This window comes from Scyliorhinus canicula, chromosome 16 (genome assembly GCF_902713615.1).
Source record: "Scyliorhinus canicula chromosome 16, sScyCan1.1, whole genome shotgun sequence".
In the NCBI taxonomy this organism is placed as follows: domain Eukaryota; kingdom Metazoa; phylum Chordata; class Chondrichthyes; order Carcharhiniformes; family Scyliorhinidae; genus Scyliorhinus; species Scyliorhinus canicula.
The window spans coordinates 140,529,168-140,552,020 of record NC_052161.1 but is presented as its reverse complement, the minus strand read 5'-3'; the positions used below and the strand labels follow the sequence as shown (position 1 = coordinate 140,552,020).

The 22,853-nt window shown below is 41.1% G+C and overlaps 1 protein-coding gene across 6 annotated transcripts; it reads right to left on the bottom strand.

Moving 5' to 3' along the window:
- Positions 1–2,620: 2,620 nt before the first annotated feature.
- On the bottom strand, positions 2,621–22,751 carry LOC119979294 (cyclin-L2-like). 6 transcript variants are annotated; one of them, XM_038821341.1, is made up of 11 exons: positions 22,503–22,746; positions 20,911–20,985; positions 17,319–17,428; positions 16,259–16,379; positions 13,990–14,054; positions 11,475–11,574; positions 10,835–10,939; positions 10,610–10,751; positions 7,633–7,753; positions 7,228–7,320; positions 2,621–4,008 (listed from the first exon to the last, which is right to left on the bottom strand). In XM_038821341.1, exons 1-11 carry the CDS (start codon positions 22,701–22,703, stop codon positions 3,642–3,644), a joined length of 1,500 nt encoding a protein of 499 aa, XP_038677269.1. In that variant the 5' UTR covers positions 22,704–22,746; the 3' UTR covers positions 2,621–3,641. The 6 variants fall into 6 exon arrangements, 5 of the variants coding, with proteins under 5 accessions (XP_038677269.1, XP_038677272.1, XP_038677271.1 ...); XM_038821342.1 differs by having other exon boundaries at positions 3,778–4,008; positions 7,224–7,320; positions 22,503–22,748; XM_038821344.1 differs by lacking the exons at positions 17,319–17,428; positions 20,911–20,985; positions 22,503–22,746 and adding an exon at positions 13,354–13,367 and having other exon boundaries at positions 16,259–16,375.
- Positions 22,752–22,853: the final 102 nt, after the last annotated feature.

Sequence of the window (22,853 nt, the reverse complement as noted above, 5' to 3'; positions counted from 1 at the left end):
TACACACAAACTTTATTTAAAATATATTCACATTTTTTTAATACTCAAGTAGAATCTTCTTTTTACTTTACAAATAATGACTTTAGATGAGATGAAGTAACTTGTCAAAACACCCACAATGTCATAATTCATGTCACAATGTCATAGAACAAAGATGTGCAGGTTAGGTGGATTGGCCATGATAAATTGCCCTTAGAGTCCAAAATTGCCCTTAGTGTTGGGTGGGGTTACGGGGATAGGGTGGAGTTGTTGACCTTGGGTAGGGTGCTCTTTCCAAGAGCCGGTGCACTCGATGGGCTGAATGGCCTCCTTCTGCACTGTAAATTATATAGCCATAATGTTTCTTACTGGTTCCACTGCATTGACCTAGCCAAACATTCAAGTAGTCTCCTCTTCTCATGAAAAGCACTTACTTCCTGGTTTCCAGAGAGTGGTGACACAGAGTGATGACAGTGTAGGTTTCTTCCAGTGTTGACATTTGTCAGCTGTATTGACTGGCGACTGGCCTCACGTGGTCGGTATTCCTCGCCGGCAAACCTGGCCTGGCTTCCCTCTCACGGTCCAGTAACTTACTGTCGTCAGATGCATCCACCCTAATCACACTTCGCGACCAGTACATTGAGCAGCCTGCCGATGGGAGCCACAGGTCACATACTGGCGATCGGTGGTGGGGGGGCGCGGGGGGAAACTGAGCAGTTTGCAAGCCCCAGAAAAGAGCTCCAAGCTGGAGCCACTACCGTTAGCATTGCACACCAATCAAACCCTGCCCCCCACCCGCACAGTGATCAGCACACAGCGCAGCAATCGGGTACTGCCCACGGCTGGCATTCTTAAAAGCTGGTTGTGGCCGTTGGACATTTTTTCCTGTGATCAGATCACTCCCGACACCCGCCCGCGGGTCGCGACCGAGTTTGAAAAACCCTGCTCTTATACATAGAAATATACCTAAGCAGGAGGCCCTTTTGAGCCTGCTGCACCATTCATCATCATGCCTGACCATCAAGTTCAATACCCTGATCCCATCTCCACACACCCCCACCCCCCTCCCAATATCCCTTTGCCCCTAGAGCCATATCTAATTCCTTCTTGAAATTACACTATTTTCACCTCATCTACTTTCTGTGGGAGCGAATTCCACAGATTCACCACTCTCTGGGTGAAGAAATTTCTCCTCACCTCAGTCCTAAAAGGTTTACCCCTTATCCTCAAACTATGACCCCTAGTTCTGGACTCCCCAACCATGAGGAACATTCTGTCTGAACCGACCTAATCTTGTCTAATCCGGTTAGAATTTTGTAAGTTTCTATGAGATTGACCCTCACTCTGCTAAACTCCAATGAATATAATCGTAACCAATTTAGTCTCCCCTCATATGATAGTCCCACCATCCCAGGAATCAGCCTGATAAACCTTCACTGCACTCCCTCTGTAGCAAGAACATCCTTCCTCAGATAAGGACACCAAACAGCACAAAATACTCCAAATGCGGCCTCACTATGCCCTATATTGTAGTAAAACATCCCTATTCTCAAAACCTCTCGCTATAAAGGCCAACATACCATTTGCCTTCTTTGCCACCTGCGCACTTACTTTCAGTTACTGATGATGCATGAGGGCACCAAGGTCTCGCTGAGTATCCACCTCTCAATTCACACCCTCAAATAATAATCTGACTTCCTATTTTTGCTACGAACGTGGATAACCTCATTTATCCACGTTATACTGCATCTTCCATGCATATGCCCACTCACTCAACCTGTCTGAATCCCACTAAATAATCTCTGCATCCTCCTTACCGTTCAACCTCCCACCCAACTTTGTAACATCTGCAAATTTGAAAATACTACATTTGGTTCCCTTGTCCAAATCATTAATATACAATGTGAACAGTTGGGGTCCTAGCACAGATCCCTGCGGTATCCTAGCCATTGCTTGCCAATTGAAAAAGACCCATTTATTCCAACTTTTTGCTTCCTGTCTACTAACCAGCTTTCTACCCATCTCACAACACTACCCCCAATCCCATGCACTTTAACTTTACATACCAGATTACTAGGCGAGACCTTGTTGAATAGTAATACCAATAGTAACCACACCGACTGATACCAGAGGTGTCTGGCAATCCTACACATAGGCAACAGCCAACAAAATGTGTCTCGGGCTGTTTTCAGAACTCCAACGGGCAGATGCATCCCACAGGTCGCCCACTGTTTTAAATAGTTTCTGGGAAAGAGAGGAGTCTTTTTATTGCAACAGTCAGACTATTATTAATAACAATAATCGCTTATTGTCACAAGTAGGTTTCAATGAAGTTACTGTGAAAAGCCCCTAGTCACCACTTTCCGGCACCTGTTCGGTGAGGCCGGTACGGCAACTGAACCCACGCAGCTGGCCTTGTTCTGTATTACAAGCCAGCTGTTTAGCCCACTGTGCTACACCAGCCCCATCTACCTTGTGCAGTCTCAATGTGTGGCCGATGATTTTCCCATCATCCACCATTGTACGGCACACGTGTTTTCAGCCTGAATTAATATATTCACCATGAGTCACGGTGATGACCATTACGCCTGGAGGCATAATAGCAATTGGCACAACTTCAAAAGCCAAGTACACTGGCAAGCTCTTAGTAAAAAAAATTTATTTACAATATATGCATATCCAAATTCCATTTGTAGTTCATAAAACTTACATATTCAAGGCACATGTATGTTTGCTGCACTACATTAAAAGGCGTTTTTATATACAATTTCTCCTGGTTTTAAGCAATTCATTTTACTTAATAGAACATAACATGTACGCTTGAACAGACGGACAATTATCAGCTGCAAATAACCTTTCTTCCCGCTCAAAAAAAACCCTGAAATCTCTTTACAAATTACAAGTAACCACATTATCTTAGGTACATTATTACTTCCCAAAGAAAAATGTTTAAAGTACTTTACATAACTACAAAGAGCATGGCTTATATCTGAGAAATACATTAGTGTATGCAGCAGCACAAAAAAAGAGTAGCCATGTAATTTTTCTTCAAAACCATACCACTGTAAATCCAAGATAATGGTTAGAATGAGAACAGTGATAGGTGGAAGTATTCAATCACACATTCAAAGAGGGATTTAATCAAAATTAACTATGAAATTGGCACCCGACTGCACACCCTTTCAAATGTGCCGAGACAACAAGACACAATATCATTTTCAAGACAGATGAAACGGACAGTTTCAAGGACATTTCTCTCTCCATCCATTCCTCCAGGTGCATTGCACATATACTTCTGTTTACCATCTTTACAAACAGTTAACAGGAAAGGAAACGTTTAATGTCATGTGAACACAAGCAAGAAAAAATAATTTATAAACCCTGAAACAATACAAAGCTGTGTAAACACAACCAAAGTTTATTAGAAAATATTTAATATGAAATCTATCAGCAGTTGGTATGGTAAGATACTATCAAAAAACTGATGTCAGCAGGAGCCACTACATCCGCCTTCAGAAACTACAAAACAAGCAGTGCAATTTACACAAACTAACCCTCAATACTCCAATTGAATCTTTTTAACAAAGACATATTTAGAGGTTGTATATAAATCCTGAAATAATACAAAAGTTATGTAAACGACAGAAACTAGGTACTATCCATCACCGTCGGTGTCTGCTGTGGCTAGAATGACTGTTGTGATGTTTTGCAGACCTTTCATAAGATCGTGATCGATCATGCCGCCGCTCTCTGTGATGGCTCCTACTTTCTTTGTGCTTTCGAGAAAAATCCAAACGCTCTCGGGATCTGCTTCTAGATCTGGACAAGCTTTTACTGTAGCTCCTGCTGTGCGATCTTCTGCGTTTATGGGAATTGTACTTGTATTCTCGGATATCATCATATTCCTTGACTTTTGGCCTGCCAATGTACGGTGAGCTTCGTTTGTGCCTTTGAGGAGGGGAATCACTACGGCTTCTTGAGTGGCTGCGTGATCGAGAGCTGTTGGATCCAGAACGACTCCGTGTTCTTCTGTTTGCAGGAAGAGCAAAAACAACCCCAAAACACAGGTAAGTACTCACATCACATTTTTTCCCCCCAATTAAGGTTGCAGTTTAGTGTGGCCAATCCACCTACCCTCTACATCTTTGGGTTGTGGGGGTGAGACACACGCAGACACGGGGAAAATGTGCAGACTCCACACGGACAGTGACCCGGGATCGAACCCGGGTCCTCAGCTCAGTGCTAACCACTGTGCCATGCCACCCTATGCATGGCACAGTGCTGATGCTTGCCAGCTTTCCATGTTAATCGTCCTTCTGTATAAAAGTTTGCATTCTTACACTCCTAAACAGCCACCTGCTCCATTTTTTAAGTTTGCTAAGAAATAAAGTTTGAGCGGCTGAGGTCTTTCCAGAACATGATTTGTTTCCTAATGTTTTTTTTTAAAAAGGAAGAGCTGAAGAGATGGGACTTACATAACACTTTACCTGAAATTGGAAAACTGTTCAAAGGATTGCCACTTTTGTTTATCTACAAATTTGCAAGATAATTGTAATGAAGTCCAATAGGGTTTTATTAAAGCGGATTTGTAGAAAAACTGTCAATCCATCTAATAATGGAAAAAAAGCTTAGTGACATATTGTTGAATAAAACTCCTGTGAAGCACCATGTGGCGTTTTATTGCGTTAAAGGTGCTATTGTTACGATCCCAGTTGTTGTTTTAAATGGAAGGGACGTTCTCAGAATGGAATCCTGGCTCAAAAGACCGTAGCGTTTATATTTTTTTATAAAACGCGGAGGAACAGTCACAGGACGACTAATTAGTTTTAACAAGGAGAAAAACATTTAAACAGGAAACAATTAGATGATATAATGCACCTTTATCCCCCACCCATAGCCTAACAATTACACACAGGTTTTAGGATTAACATGGATTATAAAGTACTTCCTAATCTATAATAGTCTCATTAACACTTAAGAACACATGACTATGGGCAAATGCACTCTCCACACTGAATGCCAAGTGAATGTTTGTGGATTCCTCCTCAGAATCCCACCGCCCACTCCCCTAAACACACTTTAAAAACTTCTCATAAAACGAGAAGGTGGGCGGCACAGTGGTTAGCACGGCTGCCTCAAAGCACCAGGAACCCGGTTCAATTCCAGGCTCAGGAGACTGTGCACACTTTCTCCTAGCCCAAAAGGTTAGGTAAGGTTACTGGGGTAGAGTGGAGGCATGGGCTTAAGTAGGGTGCGCTCTTTCCAAGGGTCGGTGCAGATTGGTGGGCTAAATGGCCTCCTTCTGCACTGTAAATTCTGCGATTCAATGAGAGGGCAGCACGGTGGCTAGCACTGCTGTCTCAGCACCAGGAACCCGGGTTCGATTCTGACCTTGGTTGGCTCTCCCAGTGTCTGCGTGGGTTTCGGCTGGGGAGATAGAAGGGAGCTGACATTTGAGTCTGGATGATACTTTGTCAAAACTGAAAATAGGGTCAGATTTATACGGGGCTTCTTAGCCTTGATTACCCCGATTTACATTCCCTTTGTCGATGTCCTCGATATCTTTGTCAATCTCCACCTGGTTCTCTATCCAAACCTCCGCCCCCCCCACCAAAACAATATAAATCTGACACTATTTCGGATTCTCTCCAGCTTTGACAAAGAGTCATCCAGACTCGAAACGTTCGCTCCTTTCTCTCTCCACAGATGCTGTCAGACCTGCTGAGACTATCCAGTATTTTCTGACTTTGTTTCTTCTGGCTGAATTTAGAAATGTTCACTTCCCGAGACCCTGTCTCCAACTGCCCACAAATTCAGCTAAAACTAAAAAAGCTCAACAGCCATGGACAATGAAAGAGAAAAGGGACATCATTAAACTAGAATAGAATAGAACAATGCAAAAAAAACCCAGGAAAAATACAATACCTAGGCACCACACCTAGGAAGGATATTCTGGCCAGAGGGATCGGAGCATAGGTTTACAAGAATGATACCTGAACTTCGGGGTTACGTTATAAAGAGGGATTATACAAATTAGGCCTGTTTCCTCTAGAATTTAGACAATTATGGGACGATCTGAACAAAGTCTTCAAGATATTAACAAGAAAAGACAGGATAGAAAACGGATAAACTGTTTCCACTCTTTGGGAGATTCTTGAACAAGGGGACAGAATCTAAAAATTAGGGCCAGACATTAAAGCACTTCTATACACAAAGGGTGGTAGAGATATGGAACTCTCTTCCACAAATGGCAATTGGTGCTAGACCAGTTATTAATTTTAAATCTGGGATAGATAAAGTTTTGTTAAGCAAAGATATTAAGAGATATGGGTCAACAGTAGGTTTATGGAGTTAGGCCACATATCAGCCATGATCTCACTGAAGGTTCGACGGGCTCAATGGCCTACTCCAGTTCCTATGTTCTCTACCTTACAAGGCCTCAGTTGCTAAGCAATGCATGCATACCTCTGCAGACCTATTTATTCCTCACACCGTAGTCCTCTAAGCACAATAAAAACATAGATGGAACTTAACGTAAACATTTTGACCGACATGAATCTAACTATAGGTTTTACCCTTCCAAGTACAGAAACAGTAAATTAAACCCACTTAAAATTATACTTTATTTTTAATGATTACCAATATAAAGCCCTTAAAACGGCCTTGTTTTCCTAACATTATACAAGCTGTTGTTCAAGTTCTACCGAGGCAGAGTTACAGACTGAGTGCAGAGTTACCGACTGAGTTGACAAACATCGCAGAAAAACAGTGTTTTGTTTCATATATCAGCGAGTGACTATTTTTCGGTTACGTGCAGACTACAGCACGACAGAAAGTAAAATTTCAGGGCAGCACGGTGGCGCAGTGGTTAGCATTACTGCCTCACGCGCCGAGGTCCCAGGTTCGATCCCGGGTCTGGATCACTGTCTGTGTGGAGTTTGCCCATTCTCCCCGTGGTTGCGTGGGTTTCGCCCCCACAACCCAAATGATGTGCAGGGTAGGTGGATTGGCCACACTAAATTGTCCCTTAATTGGAAAAAATTTTTTTTTTAAGTTAATAAAGTAACATTTCTAGTGAGTCAATTACAGTAACCGGGTGTTGTTTTGTTCAATGCTGTAATATAACCATGCTTGGTTTACATATATAATGGTTCAGACTGATCTTTTGTACAAGCACAAGGGAAATGTCTGACACAGGCAGAGGAGACAAAACAATGAAATGCCGACACTTTGATTTGCATTACCTACCGCCTCCTAGGAGAATGCGATCTAGAGCGAGACCTTGAGTAACTCCGACCTTTGCTTCTACTTCGACTTCTGCTACTTTTCCCCTTTTGAACACTAGAAACAGAAGTTATTTGGGAATTTTAAAATAGGCACCTATATTCACAAAACAGACAATATTTCTCGAACAAAAAAACAGGAGGAAATTCTATTTATATTGCACTGTGCAATTGATGACTTACACAAGAAACCACACGGCCTCTTCACCCAAGAAGCAATTTTACTGTTACCAGACAGTAGTAGTATCTTACAGAAAATGTGACGTTTTAAATAAGTTAAATCTGGTTAAAGTAGTAATCATGTATCTTCGCTTTTCTCAAACTACAAAATACGGTGCAGCATTAAACAAAATTGTATGACATTACTCACCCATTAAAAGGACTAGTAGATCGAGGCCATTTTTCTTCCTCGTCAAGTTTTCTTCTAGCGTTTTTCATTACCTGAATAGATAGCGGTGATGGTTTTTCAAACTTTCCATCCTTGGGAGAATCTATAAAGCACAGATCGTTTGGAGAAATAGGAGTGAATCACAAACGTATTTGAGGTATTCAATCAGATCTTGGTCGATAGTCTCGTAACTCCACCCACCCACCTTGGTTGTTACACTCACCCAACAATATCAGATTTGAAATTTTCAGTTGAACCCCAGACTGAACAGTTCTTTGGAGGGAGGGCATCTTATCTACCCCAATTATTTTAATCATCAACCACCACAAAATTCAACACAATCAGATTACTCAGACATGACCCATATTAACTGATTAGGATGGATTTAATCTAAGAACATAAGAACTAGGAGTAGGAGTAGGCCATCTGGCCCTCGAGCCTGCTCCGCCATTCAATTAGATCATGGCTGATCTTTTGTGGACTCAGCTCCACTTTCCGGCCCGAACACCATAACCCTTAATCCCTTTATTCTTCAAAAAACTATATATCTTTATCTTAAAAACATGTAATGAAGGAGCCTCAACTGCTTCACTGGGCAAGGAATTCCATAGATTCACAACCCTTTGGGTGAAGAAGTTTCTCCTAAACTCAGTCCTAAATCTACTTCCCCTTATTTTGAGGCTATGTCCCCTAGTTCTGCTTTGACCCGCCAGTGGAAACAACCTGCCCGCATCTATCCTATCTATTCCCTTCATAACTTTATATGTTTCTATAAGATCCCCCCTCATCCTTCTAAATTCCAACGAGTACAGTCCCAGTCTACTCAACCTCTCCTCATAATCCAACCTCTTCAGCTCTGGGATTAACCTAATGAATCTCCTCTGCACACCCTCCAGCGCCAGTACGTCCTTTCTCAAGTAAGGAGACCAAAACTGAACACAATACTCCAGGTGTGGCCGCACTAACACCTTATACAATTGCAACATAACCTCCCTAGTCTTAAACTCCATCCCTCTAGCAATGAAGGACAAAATTCCATTTGCCTTCTTAATCACCTGTTGCACTTGTAAACCAACCTTCTGTGACTCATGCACTAGCACACCCAAGTCTCTCTGAACAGCGGCATGCTTTAATATTTTATCGTTTAAATAATAATCCCGTTTGCTGTTATTCCTACCAAAATGGATAACCTCACATTTGTCAACATTGTATTCCATCTGCCAGACCCTAGCCCATTCACTTAACCTATCCAAATCCCTCTGCAGACTTCCAGTATCCTCTGCACTTTTCGCTTTACCACTCATCTTAGTGTCATCTGCAAACTTGGACACATTGTCCTCGGTCCCCAACTCCAAATCATCTATGTAAATTGTGAACAATTGTGGGCCCAACACGGATCCCTGAGGGACACCACTAGCTACTGATTGCCAACCAGAGAAACACCCATTAATCCCCACTCTTTGCTTTCTATTAATTAACCAATCCTCTCTCCATGCTACTACTTTACCCTTAATGCCATGCATCTTTATCTTATGCAGCAACCATTGGTGTGGCACCTTGTCAAAGGCTTTCTGGAAATCCAGATATCCATCGGCTCCCCGTTATCTACTGCACTGGGAATGTCCTCATAAAATTCCACTAAATGAGTTAGGCATGACCTGCCCTTTACGAACCCATGCTGCGTCTGCCCAATGGGACAATTTCTATCCAGATGCCTCGCAATTTCTTCCTTGATGATAGATTCCAGCATCTTCCCTACTACCGAAGTTAAGCTCACTGGCCTATAATTTCCTGCTCTCTGCCTACCTCCTTTTTTAAACAGTGGTGTCACGTTTGCTAATTTCCAGTCCACCGGGACCACCCCAGTCTAGTGAATTTTGGTAAATGATCATTAGTGCATCTGCAATTTCCCTAGCCATTTCTTTTAGCATTCTGGGATGCATTCCATCAGGGCCAGGAGACCTGTCTATCTTTAGCCCCATTAGCTTGCCCATCACTACCTCCTTAGTGATAACAATCCTCTCAAGGTTCTCACCTGCCATAGCCTCATTTCTATCAGTCGCTGGCATTTTATTTGTGTCTTCCACTGTGAAGACCGACCCAAAAAACCTCTTCAGTTCCTCAGCCATTTCCTCATCTCCCATTATTAAAACTCCCTTCTCATCCTCTAAAAGGACCAATATTTACCTTAGCCACTCTTTTTTTGTTTTATATATTTGTAAAAACTTTTACTGTCAGTTTTTATATTCTGAGCAAGTTTACTCTCATACTCTATCTTACGCTTCTTTATAGCTTTTTTAGTAGCTTTCTGTTGCCCCCTAAAGATTTCCCAGTCCTCTAGTCTCCCACCAATCTTTGCCACTTTATATGCTTTTTCCTTCAATTTGATACTCTCCCTTATTTCCTTAGATATCCACGGTCGATTTTCCCTCTTTCTACCGTCCTTACTTTTTGTTGGTATAAACCTTTGCGACATGTCCAAGTTCTCAACCATTTTGTTCTTGAAGACAGGCTCTCTCAACCTTCCCACCACCAATAAACTGACAGATCTTAAGCAAGTTAAATGTTTTTGCCCTTCCTTAAATAGTGACAGCTGCAATTTAATACAAACTACGAGCAGGAATAGGCCCCTCAGCCCTTCGTACCTGCTCCGCCATTCAATAAGATCAGGGATGATCTGATTGTAACCTCCATTCCATATTCCTAAACAGGCAGAATTCCCAAATTTGGAGAACTTGGAAAATTAATGTATTTGTAATTTCCCCACCTAAATAGTACACATATAGGTCGAAGCAATGATTCAATTAACATTTAGTGCAGCGAGTGCTTTAGAAGTAGTTTGATTAGTCAATACAAAGATATACAAACAAATTATATCACATGAATTTCGACGTCAGGTGACTAGTAACAAAACAAATGGCAAATTAAATTTTACTGAACATAAAATAAAAGTTTGTACCTGGTTTTGAGGATGGCGAGAAACTAGGTGGAGCATCTAACGCAGGTGTACCATCTGGGAGAAGACCTTTGGCTTTAGCTTTAGCTTCCTGAAGAGCCGCCTTCCGCTTTTCAACCTCACTGTCAAGGTGTTCCAAATTTGCCTGCAAGAATAGTTAACATTTTAAAATTGAGAACAAGCTCAAAAAGAAAGAAAATACAACCAATTTGCATCTCAGTTCCAAACCTTTTTTCTGGTATAGAGCTTTAATATTTTCACACAGATTTCCTTCATCTCTTCTTCACTTGTTCCAAACAATAGAAACCAATGGGGACGATTTGGGAGTGGAATCTGCAAAATGTTAAGACAAATTACATGACCATCTAATTCAATTATTAGGATTCAGCTTTCTTAATGCAACCAAAATTACTTTCACGTACTTAATTCTCAGCAGAGTCAAGTTTTCTTTTTTTTTCAATTGTCACAGAAAAGTGACTAAAACATCAAGCAGAAAGACAACATCTAAAAACGTATGCCTCTGTTAAGAAGCTGCACCTAGGTACCTAATAATCCCAAATGCATGTAGAGTGAAAGGACTCAGATTTTGTCTGTGCTCCATTTGCTGGTCAAGGCAATACGGTCACCATTTTTAGGTGCAGCGTGGAGGGGCAGATCTTTTAAAAATAGTCAGGCCTTCTAACCCCAGTGATTTTGGACCTGATAAGAATGATCAGGATTCCCATCGACAGTCAGACGCACCTGACCCACATGAACTCTGGCTACTTGGCCATGATACTGAACAGCTAGCCCAAAACTTTAGAACAATATTCCAGCAAAAGGCAGCACGTGTCATAAAAATGTGTACACTTGTAGGGAGTTCACCAACCTCGAGTGCCCTAGCTGCCAAGTAGATGCAGGCGCAGGCAATGGTCTCTGGATGGTACCGGACAAACACATCTGTCCGCAGGCTGTCATTCATATAATTCCTGAAATAGACAACAAAAATGTTGCGGCAACCCACCCAATATGCTGCTAATTTCTGAGAGTAACTGCTTTAGATAAAATTAAAAAGCCACACAGGGTTCAAAATGCTCAATTTTCTGTTATTTTTAAAACAGCCAAAAGTAGAAGAATAAATCCAACAAAAATGCAGTTAAAGAATCTGGAGATGACCAAGAATTTTAGCCAATGATGCAGATTGGTTTGTCCATAAGAAATTAATTTAGATCAAGCATCGTTACAATTTATTACTTGACTAGATATTAAAGCTCAAAAGCAAAACACATTGCCATGGATAACACCATCAGATAAATAAAACTTTGCTAAGTGCCAATTTTCTATCTACTCTTTTTGAACAAAATGCTTTACCAAATGCAGATTATACATGACACATAACTTCTCTTCTTTCAAACAGTTAGGCCAATATAAATTGCAGATTTTTCCAAAGTTATCAAGGTCACTTTATACTGGAAATCCAGACACTTAGAGATGAATTAAGTCTCCCAGAACAACACTGTTCCCCCGAGAATTAGTACTCCAAAAGTGCGTTCCTTCATACAACTCCATTACGGAGACATTCAGAATCGGCTTCAATACGGTACAAGAATTATCACATTGACTTCAATGATCAGTTCTTGGCAATGAAGAATACATGGATAGTTATTCATGAATTGATAATGTTTACTAAATATTCTAGTGTAACCTTGCAGCATCTTTTATTTATGGAAAATAATCTTTAATGGTAATTTATTCTTCCACAGATACATTGGATAAGCCATTAAAAAAAAAATGCACAAATAAGCATTTTGATCCCTGTATGGTAAGGAACACAAAAAAATAAAAAACGCAGAGAACCCATTTTAACCTCCATGCTTTTCTACTCACTGGCCTGCTCTCGTGATAAACCAATACAACTCAAGCATGCAATGTAAAATTAAGACATACTTAAAAACATCCATATTTCATGAAAGTCTTGAGATAATGATCCATGCTAGAATATCTGCACTTCTTGTCTCCTTGATCACAAACGCATGTAAATCGCAAAAAAAAAGTTTTTCCATGCACCAGCAATACTCCAGTCACTGATATCTTCTCACGCCTGTACAGATCAAAGATCAATAATGTGACTCGATTCTTTGAACACTTGAAAATCGGTCTTTTTCCAATCTTAATGGCCTCGCAATCAAATATTATGGAAGTACTCTTCTTGGTAGCTGCCGCATTTGATGCAAAATGCTTAGTGAAGCATTTTCAATGCTCCCCAGTCTTCTTTAATGACAACAGCACATAATAATTCTTCTTGCTCATAGTCCCAGTATTCAAGGTTCAGCCAAATCAGAAATTGAGAAGCTGCAAGATATCACAGGTGCTGCACAACAGTCAGAAGAGTTTCAACAGTCTCATTAACAGTCTTTGATTAGGTTTTCTTCCATTACAGCAATTAATAAAAATAGACCATTACATAATTGTTTACAATAAAACATTTTGAAAGCTATTATAATATATTAACATTAAAATTACGATAAAAACATTACTTTTAAAATTTTACATTTTTAATTTATAAAACAGAAATCAATAAATTTCTACATATATTAAACACCGTTTAACACAAGAAGCAGTTGGCCAGTTACTATATACCACCTCTCACTAGACAGTCAGCCTTCTTGGAGGAGAACCTGCAATGGATTGGTTCAAAGTAGCAGCCAGTTAGGGCCATCCTGGCATCAAAGTGCTTGGAGGGCAGTTCAGAAGTCTTAGTCACTTACCATCAGGGTCTACCCTTTGATCGAAAGAGTAGAAAAAAAGAGACGTTAAAATGGGTTCTCAATTAAGCAAATGCTACACCAGCCATAAAAAGACTAGTGAGCAGAAATATGAAATGTTATCCTAGCAAGATTTTTACATAAATTAGGTTGTGCATGTTTGAAAAACAAGATTCAACAATCTAGCAAACCATATTTCCCCCCCCCCCATCCCTAAAATTGACAGCACCTTATCTCTGACAAATGGAATTAATGTAATTGAACAGAAGTTGTTACAAGTACGTTAACATGTTCTCACTTCTGCTAAGATAGACTCAACAAGTTAATTTTGCACTTGTTTCCCATATGGTAACTTCTGATCTTGACTTTGAGTCAAGGGAGATGATAACAAAGGAAAGGATCTTTCCACAAAATGAGAGTCACCATATACATTTCTGAAGTGCTTGGATCAGTCACTTTGAATGCTATCCTGCATTCCCTTGCTGACAAGACCAGCAGAAGCCTGGTTAAAGGTTGCCAGCCTGCCCACAAGCCAGGGAATCGTGCAGAGAAGGACTGGGGAGGAGAGAAACATATGGATACATATTTCTGCCACTGTCTTTGCTGGTCATCTAAAAAAAACAAAGAAAATCAACTTACCATGCAGTCTGGACCAGAGGCCGGTTACGTTCACATTCTAACACCTGAAGGTACATAACGATAATCTGGAAGATACAGGTTATAGAGTTACAACTGAACCTCATTTAGTCATTAGAGGGAGTGGCTGTAAACAGAACCTAAGTAATACACCATTAACAATGTCCCCATTTTTCACTTCAATTGACTAGATATTTTTTTAAACCTAAACTCCTGCAGCATACATTGAAATAATTCCCAAGTGCCACATTTATCCTCCACGGTACAGGTTTGCAAAGGCTCGGTGGTCAAATTGTTCCTTTTCCATTAAAAAAACTAATTCCCAGTGTCTGCGTGGGTTTCACCCCCACAACCCAAAGATGTGCAGGTTAGGTGGATTGGCCACTCTAAATTGCCCCTTAATTGGAAAAAAATAATTGGGTACTCTAAATTTTAAAAAAAGAAAAAAAAACTCATTCCAAAATGTTAAAATCTCCTGTTGCAGTTATAAATATAGTAGCATGCACAACAATGCATTTCTTCAGGAGTATTATAGACAGTAGCTCTGGCAGTAAGGCACAGAACCAGTCAAGAGTTCCAATTAAAACCTAGAGTGACCACTTACTCCCATTTGAATTGAGAGAGGAAAAGTGCACATTATCAAAGCTATCTTGATAAACAGGGCTTATTTAATCCATTATTAAAGGAACTTGGTGGTGCACCAAAGGCAGCCAAATGATAATACTGTACTACAAGTTTCTCTTTCCCCAATATTTGTTAATTTCAGTAGTTTCCCTCATAACAATGGGGTGGCAAAACAATTTTCCTAACACTATAAAAGTGACTAAAATGTGTTAACCAACAATTTGGTTTTAAGAAGGTTGAATTCTAAGTTAAATACACACTCCCATCAAATCCCTTAAATGCAAAAACATTGCCAGCTCTATATTCAGCCACCAAATAAATATATTTTCTGCCAGAAGCAATGGGAGCAAAGACTTCGTCCTTGCCATCTCTTCACTGTCCCATTCCCTTCCAAGGTCTAGCATATACTGAAGAATTCACTTTTTAAATTGTTGCTACTGTATGCAAAAATACAACCGTAAATGTAAACTAGTTTATTAAATAACACTTTCAATACGCAGTGGGAAGATTTGTGGCCCAAACTTTCTGACGTGCTTTTCCAATGTTCAAATTGGCTTTGATTCCAGATGTTTACAATCCAACATTCAGGACCAGGAAGAGGTCCAATGGGAATGAATAAAATCTCTACCGCATTATATCCACTGGGCCCCAATAACCGAAACATGGCTTTTCAGCCACTGTTGGTGGAGATGAAATGCTGTAGACTATTTCTAAATTGCAAGTTCAACACCAAAAAAGTACCAGAACCATTTGCTGAACGTCAAATGAACTGTCCAACTTATTGGGTTTCCATAATTATATTAAAATTACAAGATTGGTTCTTTACAGGCCTTCCCTTTGCTTCAATCTGGAACTGATGGGTGAGTCAAGTAACTCAGCGCAATTCCAGGAAAGCAACACTCTCGCAGCGTTACCCCTCAAACAGACATCAAATACTCAAATCCAATGGACGGTCATAGACCTACATCGACAGCCATACCTTTCTTTCAGATGCAGCCTAAACTGCTGTGATTTTCCAGCATTTCCTGATTTCATTTCAGATTTCCAGCATCTTCAGAGTTTTGCTTTTTATACCAAGTACTCCGTATCGCCCAATAAAACCCAGTGTCCAGATAGGTTAAAAACAGTCAAAATTCACAATAAAGCAAGTTTACCAGGAGAGACTAGAACCCATAAATTCTGACTAATGCTCACATAGTAGGACTTTCTCCAAATTGTCAGGATTGTTGTAACCTGTAAACTTAGTAACACAAGAGTGCCACCATTGCAATCAAAATGCATTTAAACAAACACATACTTGTCCCTTTTATGTTGCAAAAATCAGTATTCCTGACACTGTGCTAGAAGTAGCACATCGCTGGAAAAATAGTGCAGCATTGCTTGATTAATCACTGGGCTTGATTAATCACTTGTATAAAAATCTAAGCTGGGTCAATCACATGACAGAAAATTAAAAGCTCAACTGAAATAATCAAAAGGTGTAAATCAATCTCAGTCTGTGACTTTGAAGATCTTGGCTCACTGTTGACCAAGGGACGAGGCCACACGCTTTAGACCAAGCTCTGCTTTCAAAACTAGTGCTCAAGTGAATAGAATAAAGGTTTAGAAAATAAGGCTACATCTCAAACAACAGGTTAAACTGACGAACCTTGTGAGGGTGCTTGACATGAACACAGAATCCCAGCTCTTTTAGCACTCGTCTTTCTGCCTTTATGACTTGATTCTTTAGATTGACATAACTCTGGTCCAAAAGAAGCGGCGCAGGAGATCTAGCATAACAGAAAATCATAACAATTCAAAATACTGATCTTTATGCTAACACTGGACATAATCAATATCATATGATCATATTAACTGGGCTCGAAATTTCAGGATGAGAATTTCAACAAGTTCTCAATTGTCAAACCTTGTTTTCATGCTCTCCCATTACATTTCCCTTGTATTGGGTTTTTCCATTTAAACACACCTCTGAAAAATTTTTACGTGACTGAATACAATTGATATTAATCTCAATGATATGCCCTTCATATTTCAAGACAATTACCAGTACAGTAATCATACTCAGTCAAACATAATCAGGCACTCTGAAGCAAGTAGCGAATGGAAGTTAAAGCAAAAACATCACCCCTTGACAATTATGATTATTAAAATCAGCTATTAGACATTGAATATTTATCAGATAGACATCAGCTGATTGTGGTATAATAATTTTCAGTCAGGGAATGCTATATTTAGGATACAAATCAAATTTCTCAAAATTCAACTAAAGCTCAATCATTTTCAGTTCCAAGGCAGCTGAAAAAGCAGCTTTCGGTATCATAGAATTTACAGTGCAGAAGGGGGCCATTCGGCCCATTGAGTCCGCACTGGCCCTTGGAAAGATCACCCTGCTTCAGCACATATCTCCACCCTATCCCCGTAACCCCACCTAACCTTTTTGGACACCAAGGCCAATTTAACATGGCCAATCAACCTAACCTGCACATCTTTGCACTGTGGGAGGAAACCAGAGCACCTGGAGGAAACCCAAGCGGACACAGGGAGAACATGCAGACTCCGCACAGACAGTGACCCGAGCCAGGAATCGAATCTGGGACCCTGGAGCTGTGAAGCAAAAGTGCCAACCACTGTGCTGCCACGGTAACTGCATTATTCGCCATTTTAGCCAAGTTTTATGGTCACAGGCCATGTAAACATTTGCAACTTACTTCTTCTCCCTGAGTTTTCGCAAATGATGAAATACATTGATGACATCCCGAATGCGCCGGGGATCTTCTTCAATTTTAGATGCCAAATGAACGCAAGCCATTGATAATATCTGTTGCGGGGAGAAAGATATATTTGAAACAGCAATTTTTAAGTCACCTAGTTTCTTGTATTCCAACTGTATTTTGTAACTCCAGTGGGTGTTTACGACCCTCCAAGCCTGCACCGACCATGCTGCCGTCTAAACTAAAATCTTCTACACTTCCGGGGGTCCATATCTCTCTATTCCCATCCTATTCATGTATTTGTCAAGATGCCCCTTAAACATCACTATCGTGCCTGCTTCCACCACAAATCCTCAGACAGCAAGTGGTTCAATTTTACTGAGAGGTAAAATAGTCCTTGTTTTCATTTAAAGCTTGGTGCCTTGTCACAAGAGCTTCTGAAGAATCCATAGTTACCACCCCTTATTTTTGGTAGGTCTGTTCGGAAACTCCATTTCATTGCACATCAGCTTTACACGTACCAGCAAGCAGTTCAGACGACATGTGATAATAGACAATGAATGGCAATAGGCTACAGAACTGGAGTTGTGCCAGTATTCAATCCTGGCTTCATCCAATATCTGTGCATTCAAGTTTTCCAGCAAGTGAAATTAGATGGCTATCAGGAACAAGAACAATGGAAAAAGTACTAAATGAAGATTAAAATAGGGAAACAATGTCCAAACACGATGCAAGTGAAACATCATGTGCACACTTTAGAGTCTTGAGTAAAATGTAAGTATCCAAGTAATCATGTTAAGATAATCTGCTGTACCATCTACACTAGATAATTCCAAGATACTTACTGTCAGTATTAAACTGCAGGGTGGAATTAATATTTCAGCTCAGTCAAGGGCCTATGAAATAATAACTCCACATATACATTGCAATTATATATTATATAACATAAGCAAAAGTAACTAGACAAATGTAACCACATGCAGCTTGACAAACAGTTCTGACGGGGAGTCAGACTCAAAACATTGTTTTTCTCCCTATAGATTCTGCCAGACCTCCTGTTTTGTTTCAGATTCAGATTCTAGCATCCGCAGTATTATTGACAAATAGTGACTATTTGAATCAAATGTAGCATATCTCACATGCAGCAGAATTCACCATTATAGCTACCACTAAGATTATATGAGGAGAAAATTGACAATTGTTTCTGTTTAGGACATCCTGAATCACCTAAACAGCAATTCTACATATAGCACATGTCACAGGATTCATAGAATTTACGGTGAAGAGGCTGTTTGGCCCATCGAGTCTGCACCGGTCCTTGGAAGGAGCACTTTACTTAAGCCCACGCCTCCATCCTGTCCCTCCAACCCAGTAATCTGACCTAACCTTTTGGACACAAAGGGGCAATTTAACATGGCCAATCCACCTAACCTGCACATCTTTGGACTGTGGGAGGAAACCGGTGCACCCGGAGGAAACCCATGCAGACATGGGGAGAACGTGCAGACTCCGCACAGAGTGTCGCCCGAGGCCGGAATTTAACCTGGATCGCTGGAGCTATGAGCCAGCAGCCACTCTCAGCATGTGCATTACACGGAGGTAAAAACCTGCCCCACATTTCCCCCACAAATTCATTATAGTTGCCTTTTGGTCTTTCTGCAACCCAATTTGTCTCTCCAAACTAGCTGGTTCTATGCTACATGGTACAATGTCCTTTGGGGAAAGGCAGTGGCATAGTGTCACTGACTCGTAATCCAGAGGCCCAGTCTAACGCTCTGGGGACATGGGCTCAAATCCCACATTGAGTACAGGAGCAGGGATCTCTTGCTGCAATTATACAGGGCCTTGGTGAGGCCACACCTGAAATATTGTGTGCAGTTTTGCTTTCCTTATCTGAGGAAGGATGTTCTTGCTCTAAAGGGAGTGCAGAGAAGGTTTACCAGACAGATTCCTGGAATGGCAGGACTGACGTACGAGGAGAGATTGAATCGGTTAGGATTGTATTCATTGGAGTTCCGAAGAATGGGAGGCGGGAGTCAGGGGGATCTCATAGACATCTATAAAATTCTAACAAGACTAGACAGGGTGAATGGAGGAAGGATGTTCCCGATGGTGGGTGTGTCCAGAACCAGGGTGTCACAGCCTGAGGATAAGGAATAGATCATTTAGGACAGGGATGAGAAATTTCTTCACCCAGAGTGGTACGTCTGTGGAATCTGTTACCACAGGAAGCAGTTGAAGTGAAAACATTGCAAGTTTTCAAGAAGCAGTTAGATGTAGCACTTAGGACGAAGAGGATCAAAGGATTTGGGGGAAAGCGGGATTAGGCTATTGAGTTGGATGACCGGACATGATCATAATGAATGGTAGAGCAGGCTCGAAGGGCCGAATGGCCTCCTCCTGCTCTTATTTTCTATGTTCTTATAAACAGGTGGTAGAATTTAAATTCAATTAATAAGGAAAAAATCAACAATGTAAAAAAGAATCTGGTTGACTCATGTCCTTAAGGAAGGAAATCTGCTATCCTTATCCAGCCTGGCCTACATGAGACTCGAGATCCACAGCAATGTTGCCAACTCTTAAACACCCTCAATGATCTAGCAAATCACTTAGTTCAAGGGTTATTTGGGTCAGGTAATAAATGCCAGCCTTGCCAGGGGCACCCACACCCCATGAACAAATATTTGATTCCAAAAAGCACCGCTTCCTATGACAACATAACATTGCGCTCCAAAGTGAAAATCTGGCTCCCACCCCCCCCCCCCATATCTGCTTCTCAAAAGACAAATTAATCTCAGTGGCCTGCAAAATCATTCTTTCCAGCAGAAAAATGCAGATGGGGAAGCTCATTGTACATCTACCCAATAAGAAAATGAGAAGCAAAGGAGAAAAGCTCCAACACAGAAGAGTGTGCATTATCTGACTTACTGAGAGCAACGGCATAAAGATGTACATGAAAAAAATTACAAATCGTGCATATAGTTCAAGCTGTGTCACAATTACTTCCCAGAACACTCTCATCATCATATGACTCATTGCAATCAGTATGGGAGAAAACAGTTATTGTATATGCAACCCCAGAACACTTCCATCATCGTGTGACTCATTGCAAGCAATACTGTAGAAAACCAGTTATCGATATGCAACAGATTTAGAGGGGGAAATCTGCTTAAAACCAATTTCCAAATACAACCACTGAAATCATCAAGCAAGACTTCGCATATTTTAATATAAAAATGGGAATCCAGTCTCATAGGTGTTTTGACAGCATTGACATTACACAATTAAGTGGATTTAACATTTTCCTAAATTAGTTTGCACTAATTTAGGTCTGACAATCAAAGTATGATGCAGTAGGGGTACACAGTTGAAACTTAGATACTTCACAGGGAAAGGGAAGCTTTCATCAGGTTTGTCTTGCACCCCTCTCAATACTTTCTTCAACAGCAACTTTGACTGACAGAAGCAATGTGCATCCTCCACCCCCAAACCTCCCCAGCTACATTTAAAAAACCTTATGTACATAATACACTGGACATTCTGAATATTCCTCTGGAATCCAATTTCAGTTCAAAATCTTTACACTTACCTCCATAGGATGCTTCACAAAGGATTTTGAATAAAAGAAGCGCTGAAATAAAACTTGTCCAGTTGCCATTGCCACCTAAATCCATGAAGAGAACACAATCAGCCTAGCAAATTCAGGTGCCTTTTATTCAACTTTCAGTTTCAGAACGGAAACCACGATACAGTACAAGTCAATTTGCATCATTACTTTTCTGGTTAAATTTGATACATTTAGTTCATGCAAATTTACAAACTTGAAAAATGGCTCATTTAAACCTTTTCTTTTCAATTTTCAAGTCACTTTCATTTAAGCCATCCTTCATTGGAACATTTAAGTCTTAATTGTGGCATTTGGGTTATGGTCCTTAAAAAGCAAAACAACAGGTTCAAATTAAATCCCCAAATAAGTCGCACGATTGAATTTGATACCTATATAACTGCAAAAAAAGTGACTGAACAGCTGGACTACCTTAACCCCCAGAAAAAAAAGAAACAGCTGTCCATACCTGGTCTGGCTACATAGACTCAAATTCCGAAGCGGTTGACTTTCAATGCCCTGTGAAGCAGTCTAACGGGCCACACACAAAGGAAATTGCTCCAGTACCACAACATTTTCTCAGGATAAGTAAAAATGGGCAGTAAACGTAACCATGTCAACACTAATCACATTACAGGAGAAACATCTAAAATCTAAGAGGAGCATCAAAACTAAAAAGTGTAACAATTTTCTATAGTCCATTTTGATTATTAAAATTCATATTTTGTCCTTTCGACTTGTTTTTATTTCATGGAATATTCCAAGCCATATTGTTGAATACGGTCCAATTAGTCAGTGGTGATCACAACTAGCAATTTGAGAGAAGGAAATTAATACCACCACACAATGGAGACTGGGAAGCAAACGTACTGGTGACTCATGCGCACACATGTTTCGGCATTTAATATTGTGATGAAGGACTAAACAGTGGTGCGTTAAACGCCCACGTCTTTTAAATTCCCGGAAAGAGGGGTGGGGAGACAAAAGCTGGGGAAGAGAGGTTCCCACAACGTGATTGGGAGACAGACCTTTGTTATTTCGACAACATGGAAATTGAAAAATGATCAAGTAAGCACAAACAAAAAAAAGAATAAAGGTAAAGCCACAAAAGAAAACAACGTGGCAATTATAATTCCACCTGGATCTATAATTATAGTGCGTCAATCCGGTCTGGAAGGTGGTTTCTGAGAACCTACAAAGTGGCCTTGACCTAATTTCCTGTTTTTCACCCTGACACGACACCAGCACAAAGCCCCAAGACTTGTATACAGCCATTTAAAAAGGGCGGCGGCACGTTTCTTCACCAGCTTAACTGGGACCATTGAAAGCTGGAGGAGCTCAGCAGCTTCAGTTACTCCGAGGGGCCGCCATGGTTGCCACTGATATTCACCATCTCTTCCGCCCTTAGCTTGGCCATCACAGCCCCCCGCCCCCAAAACTAAAATACAGAAAAATCAGGGTCCTAGACAAAGCTTCGCTACAACACCCCGCAACTGGCGGTGCCGCCCGCTTCCCCGACGCCCATAGGCGGAGGATGCGAGGCCCATTTCCTCGCCGAGCGGCCTAGCCGGGCCTACCTGAGGCAGTTTCAACAAGATGCCGGCGGCTTGGATTAACTCGCATCCCACTATCCTCAGGTCGGTCTCTACCTCCGGGTCCAGCCCGTCGGACACGGAGGCCGTGAGGAAGAGTTTCTCCTCCGAGATCAGGCAGTTTTCCAGGGTCAGCGCGATGCTCGAGTACAGTTTGTCGCCGATGAGGATCCCGCTGGCCGCCATTTTGTCGCTCGATCCGCTCCTCGCGCGCCGGCTGCCTCCCCGGCCGTCTCCGTCACTTCCGGTCCCGCCTCCTCTGCAACCCCATTGGTCGAACCCGACCCGTCTGCCCGGCAGACAGGCTGATTGGGCCGTCAATCACCCGCCGCCATC